The sequence below is a fragment of the Chelonia mydas genome, chromosome 1 (genome assembly GCF_015237465.2).
Source record: "Chelonia mydas isolate rCheMyd1 chromosome 1, rCheMyd1.pri.v2, whole genome shotgun sequence".
Lineage (NCBI taxonomy): Eukaryota > Metazoa > Chordata > Testudines > Cheloniidae > Chelonia > Chelonia mydas.
Window position 1 is genome coordinate 147,895,175 of NC_057849.1, and position 22,562 is coordinate 147,917,736.

Sequence of the window (22,562 nt, forward strand, 5' to 3'; positions counted from 1 at the left end):
TAAGTAATAAGAGAGCAGTCTGAAAACATGTCTAAAACAAGTGGCAATTTCTGCATGGAAATGAATTGATTGAGCTAGTGTGTGTACAATTCTATCTTGAAAATACTATTAGCTTTAGTAATGCACAGCATGAGCCAACTATTTTAATGTCACCCTGAACAAGCACTAGCTAAATGCCATCTCAAATATTGGTACAGGAGATCAGTTTTGCTTAAGATAAATATACAAGTAGATAATGCTAGATCCCAAAGATGAACCAATTACCATCCTCCGATGATTATTAACTAGCACAGAGACTTGAATCTTATTTGAGCACAGATCTTTAGTCATTTGGGTAGATTGCTTGAAAACACTACAGTAGAACCTCAGAGTTACAAACACTTTGGAATAGAGGTTGTTTGTAACTCTGAAATGTTTGTAACTCTGAACAAAATGTTATGATTGTTCTTTCAAAAGTTTACAACTTAATACAGCTTTAAAACTTTACTATGCAGAAGAAAAATACTGCTTTCCCTTTATTTTTTAGTAGTTTACATTTAACACTTTACTGTACTGTATTTGCTTTTTTTTTTTTCCCTCTGCTGCTGCCTGATTGTGTACTTCCAGTTCCAAATGAGTTGTGTGGTTGGCTGGTCAGTTCATAACTCTGGTGTTCATAACTCTGAAGTTCTACTGTAGTTCATTTTTTCCTGAAACTTGGAAATATTTTACCCATGAAGCTGCATTCATTAATATTATCTGTTTTGGTTACAATAAAAATATTGGTGTCAATTGCCCGTATTTGGGGGCAGATTATACAACCCTTACACTGGTGAGCACTTAGGCCTTGTCTACACTGGAGATTTCAGTCACTGGTGGTCTGGTACTGGTATTACTATTTGCACAGGTGCAGTTTACCCAGCGTGAAACAGCTGAATCAGTGCAAATGGCAGATAAGTCTGTCTATGCTAGTGGTTTTCCACTGGTCTGTAGCTACAACAGTGACCGGCCACCAATGGCTCATATCACCTAGTACATTAATGGGAGCATTTATGTGATTAAAAATTGTACAGTCAGGCCCTTGTTACGTATAAACAATTGAGGTGGAATGTTGGGCCCACTGAATTCAACACAAAATTCCCATTAACTTCAGTGGAGCCAGGATTTCATCCCTGGTACATATAGAAGTTTTGTGGTTTCACTTTCTGTACAGATATAAAAAATAGAGAAGTGCTAGAGTGGTGGTGTCATTTAAAATTCACAAGTACATAAATAGTGCTTATGTGTGTTCTTGGTTTGGTAAAACTTGAGAATGAAAATGATCAGTCTTCTATCCCTTGTCAGTCTGATCTATATAAACTAGGGCTATAGATTGAACCAGAAGAAATGCGGCACTGAATCATCTATGATGTTTGTCAACCAATGCATATTGTAATTTGCCATTTACAAGACTTTTTAGACAGTTTTTTCATACATCTAGGGAAGAACTCCTCATACAATAATTATTGCTTCACAGTTTTTTTCATGTTTTGAAAATCATGATAAAGCCACCTTATTATGAAAACAAATTCCTCTAACACGCTATCTAAAATAGTTACAAAAATAAATTCTGTAAGTTTTGATGTTTAAGGCTCATACATCTCTAACTTAGATCCTCTATTCCCTCTGTTGCCATGTTTAATTCTCTTAAGAAGTGTTACATGGTCTGAAACACAATTTGTAAAGATCACAATCAAACAATTCATTCTGCCGGCCGACTTGCTACTTTCTGTAAGTTTCCCATGTAGTTGAGTTCTGCCCCGATATTGCTTTCCTAATAACCTTGACAAAGAGTATGGTGAGGCCAATGCAGGAGTATATCCACTAAATAAAGGTATGAATTCCAATAATATACTTTAAAGCTAATATATTACCTGAAAGACTTCAGGGTGTTAAAAATGTGCGCTCCTACATGACTAAGCCTACTACTGTAAACTACAATTTATTCCTGTTCAATAAGACAGATTTATTTACAGACCTGGGTAGATCTATTTGTTTTTGGTTGTCAGATAGCACAGTCATTTCTTAGGATTAATATTTTTCAAGAAAATAAAATGTTTCAAGAATCACTTGGAATTAGTGGCCATCACTCTCAGGGCTACGATAATAAGGGCTTAAGTCTCAGTGATCATTCAGGTGGTTTTATTACTTGATATGATACTAAAAGCCAATGAGACCATTCATTTTAATGCATAAATTTGTCTATGTACCAAAAAAACCCCAACCCAAAACAATGCTCCCTCTCAAACCCAGACTTTGTAGTTAAAATATTTGTATTTAACTAACCCCAGAGGCAGGATTATTATTAATGGTGAATACTATGGCAGTTTTGTATGGACATTTCTGATTCATTTCTATTTTTCTAATTGTATATAGTCATTGTTGTAGGAGCTCCAACAGCCAGGACAGGCACTTCAGGTTAATCCAATTAAAATAAAATGTAGACCCATCACATCATGGGATAGGAAAGTCAGTGACTATATTGGAATAGTGCTCAGTTCTGGGCACCTTATCAGAACAATACAGACAAGATGGCATTCATACAAGAGCAATAAAAATGGTTGGGGGGACTACCTGACTTGAACTGCAATGAAAAATTAATTGTATGGGGTAGTTTTGCTACATGTTGATTATGGGCACATGCATGCAAACACTTATTAGGGTGTGTGCACATATCCTTACTCACACACTAAGTTCCAGTAAATCCTACCCTTGAATGAGAGAACACCACTCTATCAGCTCATGTGTCACCTATCTTAAACATAAAAAAGAAGCTTACAAGAAGTGGAAGGTTGGACATATGACCAGGGAAGAGTATAAAAATACTGCTCGGGCATGTAGGAAAGATATCAGGAGGGCCAAATCGCACCTGGAGCTGCAGCTAGCAAGAGATGTCAAGAGTAACAAGAAGGGTTTCTTCAGGTATGTTGGCAACAAGAAGAAAGCCAAGGAAAGTGTGGGCCCCTTACTGAATGAGGGAGGCAACCTAGTGACAGAGGATGTGGAAAAAGCTAATGTACTCAATGCTTTTTTTGCCTCTGTCTTCACTAACAAGGTCAGCTCCCAGACTGCTGCGCTGGGCATCACAAAATGGGGAAGAGATGGCCAGCCCTCTGTGGAGATAGAGGTGGTTAGGGACTATTTAGAAAAGCTGGACGTGCACAAGTCCATGGGGCCGGACGAGTTGCATCCGAGAGTGCTGAAGGAATTGGCGGCTGTGATTGCAGAGCCCTTGGCCATTATCTTTGAAAACTCGTGGCGAACGGGGGAAGCCCCGGATGACTGGAAAAAGGCTAATGTAGTGCCAATCTTTAAAAAAGGGAAGAAGGAGGATCCTGGGAACTACAGGCCAGTCAGCCTCACCTCAGTCCCTGGAAAAATCATGGAGCAGGTCCTCAAAGAATCAATCCTGAAGCACTTACATGAGAGGAAAGTGATCAGGAACAGTCAGCATGGATTCACCAAGGGAAGGTCATGCCTGACTAATCTAATCACCTTTTATGATGAGATTACTGGTTCTGTGGATGAAGGGAAAGCAGTGAAATTATTGTTTCTTGACTTTAGCAAAGCTTTTGACACGGTCTCCCACAGTATTCTTGTCAGCAAGTTAAGGAAGTATGGGCTGGATGAATGCACTATAAGGAGGGTAGAAAGCTGGCTAGATTGTCGGGCTCAACGGGTAGTGATCAATGGCTCCATGTCTAGTTGGCAGCCGGTGTCAAGTGGAGTGCCCCAGGGGTCGGTCCTGGGGCCGGTTTTGTTCAATATCTTCATAAATGATCTGGAGGATGGTGTGGATTGCACTCTCAGCAAATTTGCGGATGATACTAAACTGGGAGGAGTGGTAGATACGCTGGAGGGGAGGGATAGGATACAGAAGGACCTAGACAAATTGGAGGATTGGGCCAAAAGAAATCTGATGAGGTTCAATAAGGATAAGTGCAGGGTCCTACACTTAGGATGGAAGAATCCAATGCACCGCTACAGACTAGGGACCGAATGGCTAGGCAGCAGTTCTGCGGAAAAGGACCTAGGGGTGACAGTGGACGAGAAGCTGGATATGAGTCAGCAGTGTGCCCTTGTTGCCAAGAAGGCCAATGGCATTTTGGGATGTATAAGTAGGGGCATAGCGAGCAGATCGAGGGACGTGATCGTGCCCCTCTATTCGACACTGGTGAGGCCTCATCTGGAGTACTGTGTCCAGTTTTGGGCCCCACACTACAAGAAGGATGTGGATAAATTGGAGAGAGGCCAGCGAAGGGCAACAAAAATGATTAGGGGTCTAGAGCACATGACTTATGAGGAGAGGCTGAGGGAGCTGGGATTGTTTAGTCTGCAGAAGAGAAGAATGAGGGGGGATTTGATAGCTGCTTTCAACTACCTGAAAGGGGGTTCCAAAGAGGATGGCTCTAGACTGTTCTCAATGGTAGCAGATGACAGAACGAAGAGTAATGGTCTCAAGTTGCAATGGGGGAGGTTTAGATTGAATATTAGGAAAAACTTTTTCACTAAGAGGGTGGTGAAACACTGGAATGCGTTACCTAGGGAGGTGGTAGAATCTCCTTCCTTAGAGGTTTTTAAGGTCAGGCTTGACAAAGCCCTGGCTGGGATGATTTAACTGGGACTTGGTCCTGCTTCGAGCAGGGGGTTGGACTAGATGACCTTCTGGGGTCCCTTCCAACCCTGATATTCTATGATTCTATGATCTTCCCTCCAGCTAGTGTAGGGGACACAGCCAAGCGAGAGAGGTTTGGCTACACTATCTCTATGACCTGGCAACACCCATTAGCACTTGGGTGTTGGGGTCATAGGCAGCCAGCACAATGTAAGCACTTAAATTGCACCAAGAGATTAGATGGGCACAGAATTATGTGCTTCCTCTTTTCCTTAGCTGTGAAGAGTACTGCTCCGCCACTGCTCAGAAACTGGACCTTTGTGTGCAGGAACTCACCTATGATGGCTACATCTACTTTTTTAAGGTTAGTGTGGCTGCAGTTAGCGGAGTGGTACTGGCATGCCATTCCTTGACCAGTTGACTGCCTAAAAGGATGTCTCAATACACTCAGAGCTCAGAAGAGATTTCAGGGGCCTCCAAAACCAGAAGACAGTACAGGCTCTGATTAGTGATTTATTATTTTATTCTTGCCTGGGCCCATCAAAGCTTTTGTGACAAGTAAAGGAGCAGCTTATTCACCGTGAAGCACTGTATTCTGTGTTAGTAAAAATATTGAGTGTGAATTTGCATTTTTGTATTATGTCTGTGGTCAATTTTCTTTTATAGTTCTAAGACTGCTGTATGTATCACCACAATCAGTGACATGATCATCATCAACAACCTAGTTACACCACTGCACATTCTCTAAATCTTTTATGAGAGGTTTGAAGAAATATATTTGAGAATAAAAACTATTTAAAGAGAAATTTAGAAAATCTGTTATGAGACTAAAGCCTCTACTTTCTGTTTAAGGACGATGCTTTTGTTATAAGTGCACACACTACCTGAAATTAGCAACTCAAAGATACCTGATTCTGCATTAAGATTTGGATCTCTGAGCCTATGATCATACTTCAAATAGTTTTGAAGTACCATTCTCTCTGCACTTACATATATTGCATCTACACCAAGTGACCCTAATGTTCAGTATATCATTGACTGAGTTCTATCTTCAGTTATGCATGAACAGCTCCCAATGAAATCAAAAGTTAGTTGCACGTGCATTTCTGAGTGCTGAACTTGGTACCACACTGCGCGTTCAGTATATAACAATATTGGTCTCAGTCTTGAAAACACTTACATGTGTGTAAATACACTTACATAAGTAGACACAATGAGGTCAATGGGACTACTCCCCTGAGTAAAATTAAACATACTTAAGTGTTTGCAGGATCAGGGCCATTATGAGTAAAGAAATATTTTGAATTAGAAGATAAATATCTTTCTATTTTAATGCTTTAATTTTCATTATCCTAAAGTAATTCTGAATAATAAAACAATTCAGCCTCATAAGGAGTATAATACTTAAATGAAGGGAAAAGGTTAACATTACAGTATTTGGGGGATTCAGGGGGTAGGGGGAATTGTGACAAGGTGATCTATCTCTATAAATGAGATAGATTAACAGACTCCATGCACAGGTGCAGCAAATCACTAAATATCACCTGAGACTCAAGAAGACAGATAAAAAACAGGAACCTCAGAAGAGTCAAGCTAGCCAGGGAACAAAAAGCTGACTAGCAAGCCTAATGTCATTTCAGAATAAGATCTTTATGGGAACTTTTGTTGCTATGGCAATGGTATTTATACTAAATACTAAGATAGATGAACTAGAGTGCCTAGCATTCAATGAGGATATTGATATAATAGGCATCACAGAAACTTGATGGAATGAGGATAATCAATGGGACACAGTAATATCTGGGTATAAAATATATAGTAATGAAAGTAGGTTATGCTGGCAGGGGAGTGGCATTATATGTTAAAGGAAGCATAGAGTCAAATAAGGTAAAAAACTCAAATGAAACAAACTGCACCATAGAATCTTTATGGACATAATTTCCATGCTTGAATACAAAGAGTAGAGCAGTAGGAATATCCTACTGACCACTTGAACCAGGATGGTGACAGTGATTGTGAAACACTAAGGGAGGTTGGAGAGGCTACAAAAGCAGAAAGTGCAATAATAATGGGTGACTTCAACTATCCCCATATTAACTGGGTAAATGTCACCTTAGGGCATGATGCAGAGATAAAATTTCTAGACACCATAAGATGGCTGCTTCCTGGAACAGCTAGGATAACATTTAACTTCTAAAAGGGGAACTACACAAAAATGAGGATGCTCATTAGATGGAAATTAAAGGGAGCTGTCACAAATTAAAATTAAAAGTAGCAAGCAGCACTGGGACTATTTAAAAACACCTTGTAGCGAGGCGGTCTGGTTCCCGGCCACCCCGGAGAGTGACGAGCCTCTCTGGACGCCAAAGTAGGCGGAGCCAGCGAACCCTGAGCCCGCCCCTCAGAGGTCAAGGCGCAGGACAGGAAGTATAAAAGCCCAATCCCAGAGCTCAGTTGAAAGACAGCCACCGGAGAGGCCAGACACATGTGGCAGAACTCCCAGCTGGGAGACCACAGCGATCGGCGTCCGACCCAAGGACTGGCCAGACCAGCCAATGCCTGATGCTAGCCCGAGCCCAGAGACGCTGCCAAGCTTGCCGTTCGCCAGTTACCCCGAGGAGCTGCCAAGCCAACCGTGCACCAGTTACCCCGAGGAGCTCATGGTGTGTGATCCCTTGGAGGATGTCGGCTGGACCCAGGTACCTCTAGAGAGGGAGGTAGGAAGTAGCCCGGGGGCAGCCGACCCTAGTCTGGCTGTAGCACTGCCAGAGCCAATGTCAGTGTATCGCGGCCAGGATCCCCACTGACACAGCAGCGGGTCTTCTGCCGCTGCTAGGGCCCTGGGCTGGGACACAGTGGAGTGGGTCGGCCTGAGTCCCCCCTGCCACCCATCTCGCGGGTGGCAGTCTCCCCCTCTCCCAGGCTGCTCGGAGCCAGGAGCCTGGGTTTGCTAGTGAACTGTTTGCTCAGCCCCTGCCTGAGAGCCTGAGCTACTGACTGTTTGTTGCCCCGCCCTGACCCAGGTTCCTGGGCCTTGCTATTGAACTCTTTGCTCAGGCAGGCTAATTCCCCGACACACCTGACAGAAATAGCGAGGCGGTTTGGTTCCTCGCTGCCCCAGAGAGTGATGAGCCCTGGCTGAACTCGCTGACACACCCTAATAGAGGCTCAGACTAAATGTATACCTCATATCAGAAAAGACAATAAGAGGACCAAAAGAACCACAGAAAGAAAAGGAGTACTTGTGGCACCTTAGAGACTAACCAATTTATTTGAGCATAAGCTTTCGTGAGCTACAGCTCACTTCATCGGATGCAAGAGAACCGCAGTGGCTAAACAGCAGAATAACGGAGGCTGGTAGAGGCAAAAAGGCATTCGTTAAAACTTGGAAGTCAAATGATAGTAAGAATAATAAGAAAGAGCACAAGCTCTAGGATGTTAAGTGTAAAAGTATAATAAGGCAGGTCAAGAAACAATTTGAGAAACAACTTGCTAAAGATACAAAAACTAAAAGAAAGAACATTTGTAAGTACATCAGATGCAGGAAGCCAGTCAAACAGGCAGTAGGGCCACTAGATGACAAAGGAGCACTCAAGGAAGACAAGGCCATTGCAGAGAAGTTAAATTTATTCTTTGCATTGGTCTTCATTGCAGAGGATGTGGGGGTACTTTGCTCTTTCACCCTCCCTCCCCCAACCTCGCTGCTCCTCCATATCCCCTCTGGTGGGGCGAGTCCCCCTCCTTACGCTGTGCTGAGAACCAGCCCCCAGTCGGAGTGCTCAGTTCACCAGCAGCTTGGCCAGCAGGCTCCTTCCTTCCCCCACTGTTCCGGCTATTATAGTACCCCAGAAAAGCCCAAGACCCTCCGCCCGAGGGCATTGGCCAGAAGGAGCCTAGTCCTGCATGTGCCAAAGCACCGCACTGGCACAGGGAAGCCTCTCCACCCCTCAGCTAAGCTCTGGAGTGGCGTGGGGGTAAAGCAATTTCCAGCCTGTACAAGCCCCGACCCCAGGGAGTGAGAGGGTTCTTCCTTCCCCTGGGCACCCTCCCCTGCTGAGCCACCTCTCTGTCTGGGTACACTGAAGCCCCTGTAGTCAGATTCCCTGGGCCCTGGTGCACAATGCATCCTTAGGGCTTAACCTCTTCCTGCACGCGCTGTAACCAGGGGACAGGAGGCGGCTCGGTTATGTCAGTGGCCAGCAGCAGCCTGGAGGTGTTAGCTGCCTTTAGACACTGTGCAGGTAGGAAGGGACAAGCTGCTTCCAGCCACAGGGGTGTGGAGTGGGGGGGAAGGGGTGAAGAGATGAGCTCTGCAAAGACACGGGCCAGGTCATCCCCGCCCCGCCTCCTCTGCGACTGGAAGCAGCTCCTGTCCCTTCCCTCCCACACAGTACCAAAAGGCTGCTGCTGGCCACATTCTGGTGTGAACCCTGGCAGAAATCTGGAGAGGGGAGCATGTGAACCTGTGTGGCCCCTCCCACATGTTGCCTCAGGAAGACATGGCACCAGCTACCAGGAGAGGCCGGTCTGTCCTGCGGGCCCAGTCAGGAATGGAGGGTGGAGAGCGCTGGGCAGGAGGATCGGATCGGTCAGTCACGCCCCCGTGTGAGAGGTGTGTGAGGGAGGGAGAGTGTGTGTGTGTGTGTGACCTCTCCTGTGTGAACCCTAAAGCCTTAAAGATAAGAAGGTAAATTAAAAAAATCCAACTACACAGTATTTCTTTTTAACAGGGGATCAGTCAACTTGATGTTAATTTAAACGTTTGTACTGCATAGTTCTGATTGATTGCTGTTGATCTCGCTTGAAGATGAATAATTTTACCAGGTGTCCCATATTCAGCATAGGGAAATATGTTCACCCAAATTCAAACAGTCTTCAAAATCCCAAAATACAGTCCAGCCACACAAACCATATTCACCTCTGGTGTCAGTCCTGGGGCCTTTCTTCTGTCCTAGCTTTCTTTCTCCCAAGTAGTCACTGCAGTCCTTTCTAGCTGGAGTGATCCCTGGTTTTTCAGCAGGAACTCCCCAGTCTGTCTACATGGAGTCCTTTTCTCCCTAGAAGAGGATCCCCAAAATTCTCCTGGGGCCATCTATTCTCTGGTCAGGATAGGAAAGCAAACCCATCTTCTGCACCCTGGTCCTTCAGCCTTCTCCAGCCCAGGTCTTTGGCTCTTTCTTGGACCTCAATTTAGAACTCTCCCAGATGCTGCCCTGCTCTACTAATCAGGTCCAGCTGTTCTGTCAGAGGAGAACTGAACCCACTATCCTTAAAGGGACTTGCCATCCTGTGAAACATACATTTTAGCAACATTACAGTTCATAAACATTTATACACCATGCTGGAAATTATATTTTACTGAACATGTATGCCCAACTCCTCAAAGATCTTTAGGCACCTAGCTTCCATTGATTTCAATTGAAGGAGGCACCTAGTTACTTTTGAGGATCTGAGCCATAATTACTAAATTATTAAAAACTGAAGTTTTATAGTCATGACTCTGCTTATGCAGCTAGGAATTACTTCCTTTGAAAATATATTAGAAGTAGGCTTGCATACAGAAGAAAGAATGCCACTTTTTACCAAAAAGAACAAAAGGAATTGTTACTGTTTCTGCAAAAAGCAAGCCAAAGCCTGCACAATGCTGTTTTGAAGAAGGCTTGGATACATAGCTCAGTTATCCTACTGTGACTTTTTTAAAATTATTATTTATTATTATTATTTCCAGGTCATCAGTAGTAATACATTGAGGAAATTAACCAGGTTTTACAAATTCAAGACAGATTTTAGAGTTGTTTATATTGTTTTATTTTGTATGATGGGCTCTACAGTGTTAATCCCCTCAAAGAAAAGGCCTTACGGTTTTACTGTAAAATACTACAGGAATATTAGTTCATTATTTCAGGTCCACTAATGTGTAATTAATCCAAGGCAAAATGGAGAGCAAAAACTGAATCTAAGGTGCAAAAGTAAAGATTAGAGTTTTTCCTAGGACAGTTTACTTCTACACCAGTAAAAGAACCTCTTTGGAGAACCTCTTTGGAATAAGTTAATGCTCTATAATTGCATCCTATTTAAACAAGGAAGGTTTTTGTGAACTCAAGGCACAACTCAAGTATGTCAGAATGTCGCAGTTCAGTAGTCTTTAGTATCCATTTTAAGCTATGTAAATGATTTCTGATGGGACTCTATTGTGGAGACGAATGCTTGTTCTCATATTAGTTTTGTGAAGAGTGTAATAGATTAGCATTTTACAAATAATAGCTTGGTGCTCTAGTAGTATTAAATATGCCATTTGGCACTGTATGCTTAACAAGACTTGCAGCTTGCTTCTTATAATTGTTCTGTTGCTGTGCAAATCAGAAGAAATAGTGACCTGCATTTTACAGTAGTGTAAAACATGCTCTATTCTATGAAGTGAAATAGAAACACATAGTATCATGGTTGCCACACACATCCTCTAACTCAAGAAGTAGGATTTTCAAACTGTGGCCAGCTTACTGCCTGTAATTCACAAATCATTGGTTGATCATGTACATTGGCTGTGCTCCTCTTTTACAGGTGCTTCTTCAGGCACTCCAGGGTCAATGAAGAGCCTCAATGCCTGAGGGAGACAGCTATAAAGGAGAAGGAGCAAGCCTTGGGCCATTGCAACTACAAGAGAAGGAGGAGTGTGTGGCGCTGCACCCCATATTCTTCATAGTGATATTATTATCATATGATTAGGACATAATTATGATGTATTTTATGCAAGATAAGTCATTGGAAAAGTTATTTGCTGAATATGATTATCCTATTTGTATGCATATATCATTTTTGTATCTGAAGTTCTGAATATTGACTGTGCATCTGTATTCCAAATGTAGTTAAACCTAGGTAATGCCCACAAGACAAGATGCTTTCAGTCTAGATGATGGGTGGGGAAGAGCCTATCCAGGGCAATGGGCCATTAGGAAAAAACAATAGGCCTGAAGAGAAGCTTATCTCCCACTTGGTGATGAGACTTCCTAAGAACACGCCAAACATTCTGTGAGTAATGGCTGCTATGACTCTACAAGGACATGTGATCAGACCACATGATTCTGGACTCCATCTTGGGATGTCAGTATTTTTTCCACAAACAGGTCTGAAAACCAAAGCTTTGAAACAAAGGGTTCTCACTATATACAAAAGCTATATAAGGCAGGTAGTGACATCATCTGGTGTTCTTCACTCCCCACAAAAGACGACTCCTGGAAACACCTGAGGAACAAAGACTGAACTGGGGGAAGTGCTGGACCCAGGCTAAAGGGATTTTTAGTCTGTAAATGAAACACGTGGGGATTCCAAGCTATAAAGTGAGTGCAGCTTGCCCCTTAAGAATATGCAGCCTGCTTATATCATCTTAGTGTGAGAATCTGCTAATTCATATCCAATCTATTTCATGTATCAAGCTTAGTTGGCATTTTTTTTTATTTGCTAGGTAACCTGCTTTGATCTGTTCGCTATCACTTATAATCACTTAAAATCTATCTTTTGTAGTTAATAAACTTGGTTTTGCTTTATCTAAACCAGTGAGTTGGAGTGAAGTATGTGGGAATCATAGCTCAGGGGCAAAGGCTCTTGCATATTCCTCTCCACAATGAGGGATGGGGGCAAACTTTGAGCTTATGCTGCACAGTTCCCTGTGCAGCGTAAAATGGTATAATTTTGGGTTTATACTCCAGAGGGGGTGTGCGCCTGGGGAGCTGGGAGTTGCCTTAGCTGTAGCCTTCCTATGCAGGGGCTGGTCAGAGACCCTGCATGTAACTGCAGTTGGGTGTGTCCCTACCTGTATGTATGCTGGTGAAAGTGCAGGCTGGAGGGCTTTGCAGCTTGTCAGAGCAGCACAGTGTGAGAGGCAGCTGGGGCTGGTGGGTCAGTGGTACCCCAGTTCCAGGTGGCACCCCGGGGGGGACCTGTTACAAAGTGGATGCTTGTATCTCCAAGAGGAAAAGATTTGCAAGTGGTACCAAAACTTGGGGACAGAACTAGGTGCTTCCTCAATGAGAGAGTTCAGAGAAGTGAAGAGGTGTTTGGGAGCAGGGCAGATAGTGTAAAAGCAGGAGACCCAGAAGACAAGTGACACCAGGGTGGAAAAAGGGAGCTGGAGACTAGTAGGAAAAGAGGGTAAAAGAGGGATTGGACAGGTTAAGGAAGCATGAGACTAGGCACAGGATAAGTGTTGATGAGATTGAAACAAACATATGTAATGTGGCAAGGGAATGAAGAGAAAAAGGAGACAAAGGGATTGGTTAACTATTGGGAAAGGAATTTAAAATAGAACCTCAGAGTTATGAACTGACCAGTCAAACAGACCTTGTTTGGAACCAGAAGTATGAATCAGACAGCAGCAAAGACAAAAAAAAAAAAAAAAGCAAATACAGTACAATGCTGTGTTAAATGTAAGCTACTAAATAAAAGGAAAGTTTAAAAAAATTGTCAAGGTAAGGAAAGTGTTTCTGTGCTTGTTTCATTTAAATTAAGATGGCTAAAAGCATCATTTTTCTTCTTCTTAGTACAATTTCAAAGTTGTATTAAATTAATGTTCAGTTGTAAACTTCTGAAAGAACAACCATAACATTTTGTTCAGAGTTAACATGTCAGAGTTACGAACTACCTCCATTCCCAAGGTGTTCATAACTCTGAGGTTCTGTGGTAATTTGATTTAATGTTAAATGTACACACAGAGTTCACCAAGTACTACAGTTACACCAAAGATGGTAGGTTCATGAATGAGACTGATTGGAAAGGGAGATGTTCCACAAGAAACTTTAAGAAAACACCATGATAAAGTTTTAAAACCCTTTCTCTAGGAAATGGGGTCAAGGTACATAATGCTTCTAAGCAGTTTGGAGCATACAATTGAAATGAAGCCCCATGGTTTCATATGGTTTCATCATAAGTTGATGACCTAGTCCTCAGGCTTTCACTTCCAGGTTAAAAGGGGGCGGGGAAAACAAAGAAAGGAAGTAGTCAGATGGTGTGCTGTCCTAAATTCCCTGTAAGCCACATGGCCATGCAGCAGCCTATTTAGTGCCACCCAGGCACTTAGGGAACCTGCCCAGGGACCGGCCAGCGGAGGGGCTCCCCTCTCCCAGCCCCCAACCTGCCATGGCTGGAGAGCTCATCCTATGGCTTGGTCCTGCCCGCTGACAGGGCGCCCCTACACGGCCCGAACCCAGCCACGGCTGGGGCAGCGCAACCCAAACCCAAGCTGCCTGGCTGGAACCCAGCCGCAGTCGGCATGGCCCAGACCCGACCCAAGTGGTCCGGTCTGGACCCAGCCACAGCTGGCGTGGCCTTGACCCAGCCGGGGCGACCCAGCCCAGACCTTCCACAGCGCCCCTCCCCCGGCTCAAACCCAGTCCTGGCTGGATCTGCCAGGGCTGGAGAAGGGGTGCCTATCCTGCAGCCCCAGCCCCGGAGGTGCTGCAGTGGGGACAAGCGCCTTTCCCCGCAGCCAAGGTGCTCCGGGGGTGGGGGTGAGGGGAAAGAGTCCTCTCTCCCCGTGAGCACCCTACTCCACCCCAAATCTCTCATTCCCGGCTCTACCTCAGAGCCCCCACCTCCAGCCTGAGCCCCTCCCACACTCCGAACCCCTCGCCCTCACCCCCACCCCCACCACATGAATTTTGTTATGTGCACCAATATGAAGGTCATGTGTCACACATCACCTCCATATTGGTGCACATAACAAAATTCATTCCACACATGGGTGGGAAGAAATAGAGGGAACACTGGTGCTGTCTCAAAAATGGAGCTGCATTTCACCTCAGTAGTGAATGAATACACTTCAGTGATTGGAAACTTTGTTCAGCTGAGTCCAAGTGCTTTGAGGTCCAGAATGAAAAACATTCAATCAAGACAAAATTCTTCTTTTTACCAGACACAGCACAATTTTTACCCAGATGGAAGGTGCTAACAGAATTGAAGAGCCCTGCTATAAAATGGCAAGATCCCAGCTAGATCATGGGGTGGGAAGGATTGAAGACAAAATTCTGAAGAGTAGGAATGGGATAGAACAAGTTTGACTGGAAGCTCCCTGTGGGGAAAGTAGGTGGAGGTAGGGGGTGTGTGTGTTGGTGTGTGAGGTGGGAAATCAAGAGACTGAGGGCGAATCTGAGCCTGAGGTGGGGTGGGAGTTGGACAGTGGGTTGTGGGGGGGAGAGGTTAGTAGGAATGTAGAGGGGAGATTTGCAGATTAGAGAAGGGGGAAATTACCCCTCTATTATAGTTTGGTCCTGGACCTTAGTCCCTAATGGTTGAGGACCTTTTGGAGCAAGGTCTGGCTAGAGTTCATTTCTCCTAGGAATCAAGGCCTGAATCCACAAAGGCACTTAGGCACTGTAATTGCTGAACGTTATGGCACCTAACTTTTAGGCACCTAGAAAAAACAACAGGAACTACAAAACCTGAGTTAAACACCTAGACTCCTATGCAATGAATAGGGTGAGACAAGCACCTAAGAATGGGATCACAACAGCCAGAAATGCTAGGTGGGGAGCTACTTAAAATAGCCAATGGGAGATGTCAACCGTGTGTCCTAAACCCTGCCACTCTAATGGAGAGTAATGCCTATGTCCAGGCTGCAAGGAAGCATCTCTCTGTTAGCTATCTGCGAATGGAACCTCATCTCCTGAAGTCAAGCAGCTTAGATGCCTAAGTAGCTTCTTGCACGAATGACTTAGACACCTGCCTCGTTCTGCACAAAACAGCTGAAGCAGGAAGCGCTGACCTTCTAACTTTTAGCCCAGTACTTAGAGTGCTCACCTGGGATGTGGGCCTGAGAGGGACAAATTATTTGAACAGGGTTCTCCCTCCTCTTGGGAGCGTACTCTAACCACTGGGCTCTGGGCTTTTCTGATGTGGGGCTCCCTCAATCTCTCCTGTTTAAGCTGTTCCACTGCAGATAAAGAATGAGTGATTGGAGCAAACGGACTGGACTCAGGGGAGAGACACAGAATACCACTCTGTTAGACTGGTGGTTAGAGCCCCCATCTGGGTCCAAAGAGGACCTAATGAGGTCCAGCTGTCAGCTGCTCCCGCCAGGACCCACAGCTCATAGGGTAGGCCAGGATTTTTCCTCCCTTCCAGGGAGGCCAATGCCATCCTCCCCTTGCAAATTACTATTACAACATTATTGCTGGGGTGGGGTACCTACACCCTGTCACACATGTATTGCTTGGATATACCTCAACTGTTATTTAATCCAATAGAGTTCTGAGTTCGTTGTTCAGCATGGTCACAGAACCAGAAGACTTAGTTTTGTATACCATTTCTCAGCTTCTTAAATTAACACAGAAGAATTCAGCTTTAGCCAAAATAAAGATTTCAAATCTAGCAGTGGTATGCAAATTATGGGTTTTTCCAAGGTCTCTATTTGTCCCATCCCAATTTGCTTTTCAGTGCTGATATGTTGAGACGTTCCACTGTGGGATGTATTAAAAAACAGCTATCTTGTTTTCTCTGATAGCTAAATGATTTATTTGTAGCTGATTGAGCTGAATTTCACATCTGAAACTGAAAGGGTCAGATGTCTGCTATCATTATGACAAGAAACCAGCCATTACAGAGATTTAGTTTGGATTACTCCCCTATTTATTGAGTTAGCTACAACCTGTCTTTAAAATTTCCATTTGCTAAATGACTTAAGCCATCAAATATGTTAAAATGTCATTTATGTGAACAATAAATTTCAAGATGAGATAGTTAATGACTAATCTCAATAAATCTCCACCAATGTTCTTGCCTGGACAGTATTATGGCTGAATTCATAGATTTCAAGGCCAAAAGGGGCCATTGTGATCATCTAGTCTGACCTCCCGTATAACATAGGCCATAAACATGCCCAAAATAATTCCTAGAGCATGTCTTTTAGAAAAACATCCGATCTTGATCTAAAAATTGCGATTGATGGAGAATCTTCAAAAAAGAACTATATAAGTTCATGAAGGATAGGTCCATCAGTGGCGATTAGTCAAGATGAGCAGGGATGGTGTCCCTAAACTCTGTTTGTCAGAAGTTGGGAATGGGCGACTGGGCATGGATCATTTGATGATTACCTATTCTGTCCATTCCCTATGGGGCACCTGGCATTGATTACTGTTGGAAGACAGGATACTGGGCTAGATGGACCTTTGATCTGACTCAGTATGGCCGTTCTTATGTTCTTAATCCACCACGACCCTCGGTAAACTTTTTCAATGGTTTATTACCCTCGCTGTTAAAAATGTACATCTTATTTACAGTCTGAATTGTCTAGCTTCAACTTCCAGCCATTGGATCATGTTATACCTTTCTGTGTGAGACTCAAGAGTCCCTGATTAAATGTTTGTTCCCCATGTATATACTTACAGTCTGTGGAAGTCATCCCTTAACCTTCTATTTGCTAATCTAAACAAACTGAGCTGTTTGAGTCTATCGCTCTAATCCTTTAATCATTCTCTTGGCTCCTCTCTGAGCCCGCTTCAATTTATCAACATCCTCTTGAATTGTGGGCACCAGAACTGGACACAGTATTTCAGCAGTGGTCACACCACTGTCAAATATAGAAATAAAATTACCTTTCTACACCTACTCAAGATTCCCCTGTTTATGCATTCCAGAATCATATTAGCCACAACTTCACACTGGGAGCTAACGTTCAGTTGATTATCCATCACAACCCCCAAATCTTTTTCAGAGTCACTGTTTCCCAGGATACAGGTCCCCATTCTGTAAGTATGGCCTACATTCTTTGTTCCTAGATCTATACATTTACATTTAGCCATATTAAGATGAAATTCAGGCTGCATAGACATCTTGCTTGGAGCCTTCAGTATTACAAAATCTGTACACACCTGATTTAGCCTGAGATAAAGATTTGTGTGTGTGAACACGCGCATACACGCACACCATGGGCCTGTATCTATATCTGATGAGAAAACCTTTAAGAAGAATATTAAGACAGACTATAACCAAGCCATATTACCAAAGCACAGGCATGGAGGTACCAAGGAACTGTTCCTCACCATGTATATCTCTATTGTATCATATGCAATTTCCAGACTAGTAACCATTTCTCTATACCACAGATATTTTTAATGCAATCAAACAGAAATTATTAAAGCAAGAATCTGTACCTGCTAACAGCACATCTACCAGTATATCTTCAGTGGTAGGATTTTTGAAGGATATGATGACGGAAGAATGACGACCAATACAAGTACTTATGCTAGCTGGTTCCATTGGCTGAGGGATAAGGCCAACCCCAGACAGATGAAATATCCACTCATTAAGCTGTAGGGGAAAGAAAAACATTGATATTAGAAAAAAGCAGCCTCCACATTGCACATCTTACTGAAGCTCACTGAAGATCATTTTCTGTTGTTCTGGTTGTATACTTGTGGAAGAAATGTTGTCCAACTTTTTCTTTATTTTTATTTTATTATTTTATTATTATTATTTATTATTTTATTTTTTCTCCCTTTACGATTAGATTTTATCTATTCTAATCATTGATCTCTTGGAAGAAATAGATCCAATGGTCTAAAACCTTAATATAAAGAAGGACACATTGTGAATATAGTCGCAAGAAGTCCAGAGGAAGAATACAGATCACTGATATATAAGGGATAACAGAAGAACCACATAAAAAAACTAACACCATGACAGTAAACGCCAGAAAGGATTTTAAAGAACAAAGAGATACATGTATTTAATACATTTCATATTTGTGTTTATACATCAACAGCATGCAGACTAAGAGAACAGGGAGTCAAAGGAGCAATTAAGGAGGATTAAGACATTGCAGATAAATAATTTATTTGCATCAGTCTTCATTACATAGGATGTTATGGGAGATACCTGTCCCAGACCTATTCTTTGCAAGTAATAAGATTGAGCACTGATAATGATCAAGGTGTACAAAAAGAAGACCCTCAGACAAAATGAGAAATGAAATAGAAAAAGGACTGGATAGTCCAAGAGTTCTGAAGGAACTTAAGAATGAAATGGCTGAGTTAACAAAATTATACACTATTTCATGTAAATGGGACTTGAGGGCAATAGTTGTACCTAACTTTTCTTCTTCTTCTTTTTTTTTTTAAAGGTACTGGGTGAAAATGGGAGTTACAGACCACAATACTTCAGCAACATGTAAATGGTTAAAAATAATTTAAAACAGAATTATAAAATGCCTAGATTAATATGAGATGAGAGAGAGAAACAAACCACCATTGCTTCTGTAAAGGAAAATTCTTTAAGTATGTGAACAAAATAAGTGGATAAAAAAAAGAAGCAGATGAAATAATGTACCTGTATTTTTTAAAAGCCTTTGCAAAGTCCCTCACCTGAGCCTATTAATGCAACTTAGTAGTTATGAGATAAAAAAAGAAAGAGTAGGAGTAAATGATCAACTTTCCACAGGAAAAAATGCTAACATCAGGATGCTTTCTATTTTTGTATTAGAAACTGTACTGTTTAATATATTTATTAGTGAGCTAGAAAAGGGGATGAATAGCAAGATGGCAACATTTGCAGATGACAAAAAAATTATTTACATTAGTCAAGACTGTAGAAGACATTCATGAACTTCTTAAGTACCTAACCAAGCTAGATGAATGGGTAAGCATGATGACAGATGAAATTCACTGTTGACAAATGCAATAATTCTCATAATTATTGCAAAGAATTGTTTGAGTTATTTGTACGTATACCTTATGGGGTTTAAAATATACAATAACCACTCAGGAAAAACACATGGGCCTCACTGTGGACAGCTCAATGAGAACTGCTTAATGTGCAGTGGTGGACAAAAACAAAATATTGTAAAGGATGTACAAGATATGGAATAGAAAATAAAGAATGAAAATATCACACTAATATAAACCACTGGTACACCATGATCTGGAGTACTGTGGTTAGTTCTGGACACTATCAGAATAAAGATATAACAGAAAGAGTGGGGAATAGGGTAACAAATACATGAAAATATTTTATATAAAGTGGAATTGAAAAGATTGGGTCTGTTTAGAGAGGAGATGAATAAAAGGGGACATGGGAGTTACACACAATATAGAAAGATGGTACATTGGTTGCCCTTACTTATGTTTTATAAGCAATGGGATATTCAATTAAATTGAAAAGAAAAAGAAAATTAAAGCTTATTAAAGGAAAGGTTTTTTTGTACAAGACATAATTAACCTGTGGAACCCAATGTCACAGATAATCATTGGGGCCAAGAATTTAGTAGGATTCAAAAAAGGATTAGATCTTTAAATAGATGTGAAGAACATCCATAGTTACATAAATCAGAATATAAAAAATTGATTTTTGTTTTCACTTTAGTAAGGGATATAAATCCCCTTTCCAATCTAAGGCATAATTTCCATTATTCTAACAAAAGTTAGGGAGAAAATCCCCTATATGGTCAGGTTATTTCACAATTGTGCACCTCATACAGGTGGCTCTCAGAGACAGCATAATGGATTAGATGGACCACTGGTCTAATCCAGTACAGAAGTTCCTGTATTCCTACTCCTAAAAGATAAATACACATTGGGTCAAGTTCACCCCTGGTGTAATTCCACTACCAAGAATGAATATAGTCTATTTCCTTTGAATTTAGTAAACTACTTCCCTTTATCCCCACATCATAAGCCAAAATATCCACATGAGGGTGGAGGAAATGGCAAATAAAAATATTCCTTCCTGCCAAGTTTAGAATAAATTATAAGGTAGAAAAACTTTAATATCTTGGGTAACTCAGGTGTGGAATCAGATTGGACTGTCTGGAAGTGATGATTATGAAATCAAAATTTATTTAGATATTGCTGACTTAAATATAATGTAGCTGTGTTTCAGTTATACATCTGTGGACACCATTCTCAGCCTCTGACAAGAAGGCAGGGGTTATCATTAAAAATATTTTGTTGCAATTTGGGAGAGTACCCAGAGCAGCTCTTTGGGAAGCTTCTTTGCAATCACAAAAGAAACTGACTGGAAGGTTCCAAAGGCAGCAGTTATAATGAACATGTGACATGCAACATCCTTTAGGGGGTCATGCTCCATCACTGCCTCAAGGAGCCAAAAATCTTCAACAGCTTGAAGGAGTATTGTCAGTCGCACACTAAGGAGCTGAGACACAACAGCCTGAATTTGGCAGATGACGTATTTAGAGAAGCATATGTGCTATACATCGTTAAGATGGTTCTGTAACTACTTGTTATGATTGGTACAAATGCATGATCCTTACTGGAGTCTTGTGCCAGTCCACAACTAACAGCAAAACAAAACATAAAACCCAGAATTTGAGTCCAATTAAACCTTAAGTTTGCTCATCCTCATTCATATGGCAAGAACATAAGAACAGCCATACTGGGTCAGACCAAAGGTCCATCTAGCCCAGTATCCTGTCTTCTGACAGTGGCCAATGCCAGGTGCCCCAGAGGAAATGAACACAACAGGTAATCATCAAGTGATCCATCCCCTGTTGCCCATTCCCAGCTTCCAGCAAACAGAGAGTAGGGACACCATCCCTGCCCAAGGCAAGAAGAAATCTTAAATTAAACTTCTTCCAGACCTCTCTTTAGGCAGACTGTCTTTGCTAGGAACAATGCAGTGAAGGAAGGGAACTGCTCAGCATGGTCATAACCCTGATGAGAAGGAAGTGAGACACAGGGGTCTTCACCCAAGAGAAGCAACAGCCGGAGAGCTGGAAGCTTGAGAGTGGGTGCCCTTGCCAGATCACTGAGGAGAAATACAGGTGCAGTTACCCTGAACTGTGACTAAAAGTACCTTCCCAGGGAGGAAATACCAAGCAAAGTACTAAAGGGCACTTTAATCTAGTGGAGAAAGGCATAACAAAAACCAATGGCTAGAAGTTAGAAGCACATGAATTCAAACTAAAAATAAGACACAGATCTTTAACAGTGAGGATGATTAAACACTGGAACAAACTACTAAGGGAAAGAGTGGATTCTTCATAAACCTGACATCTTCAAATCAGGACCGGATGCCTTTCTAGAAGGTATGCTTTAGTCAAACAACTTACTGGGCTCAGCACTGGGGTAACTGGATGAAATTCTGTGGCCTATATTCTGGAGGAGGTCAGACTATCTAATGGTACCTTTTGGCCTTAAAATCTATTAATTAAACTGTTTCTCAACTGGTTTAGCCCAGCTCTAATGTGAACCCATGCCTGGTAACCTAGATATTGTAATTGATGCCCTGATCTACTGTGAATACAGACCTGGTAAACTAGCTACCATGGTGTGTGTGTGTGTGTGTGTGTGTGTGTGTGTGTGTGTGTGTGTGTGTGTGTGTGTGTGTGTGTGTGTGTGTGTGTGTGTGTGTTATACATACACACACACACACACACACACACAAGTTTACTTAAACTATCAGTAAAGGAGAAGGTACACTTTTCATTCAGCTGCATAGAGGGTGTAGCCTATAAAGTTAGCTGTTAATAAAGATTTATCTGATAGGACTAACACAAGAAACTGATTTATTTTCTATTTCTCCTCACTGAAATTGAAATGTTTAAAGATAAACCATGCTGTCTTAGAAGGAAAGGGGCTAAATTTTCCCGGATTTTTGATTGCCTGTATTTTTGTGTTTCCAGCTGGGGACACTTTGGATGTTCTGAACCTGATGCTCTGAAGTGCTGAGCACCCTCGGAAAAAAACATCCTCAAGGTGTCTCAAGTTGGGCAGCCAAAAAAATGAGGCATCCAAAATTAAAGGCCAAATTTTGTAAAAAAAAAAAAAAAATTAGACACCCCCCGCCCCCAATCTACAGTTAAAAGAAAAGGTTTAGCTTGCATCTGAAATGGAAACCTAACAGGATGCAGAGGAAGAATATGCACTGCCCACTGCAACATATCAGGAGGAAAGAACTAAAAAAAATAACCCTAAGCAAAGAATAT

At 42.2% G+C, this 22,562-nt stretch overlaps 1 protein-coding gene across 1 annotated transcript in view; it reads right to left on the minus strand.

The window, feature by feature from the left end:
• Nucleotides 1–22,562, minus strand: part of CFAP47 (cilia and flagella associated protein 47) — a 642,446-nt gene that overhangs the window by 106,475 nt on the left and 513,409 nt on the right. Inside the window, exon 56 of the mRNA XM_037902107.2 lies at nucleotides 17,776–17,932. Coding sequence (XP_037758035.1) covers nucleotides 17,776–17,932 — 157 coding nt within the window. The remainder of the gene's footprint in view (nucleotides 1–17,775; nucleotides 17,933–22,562) is intronic.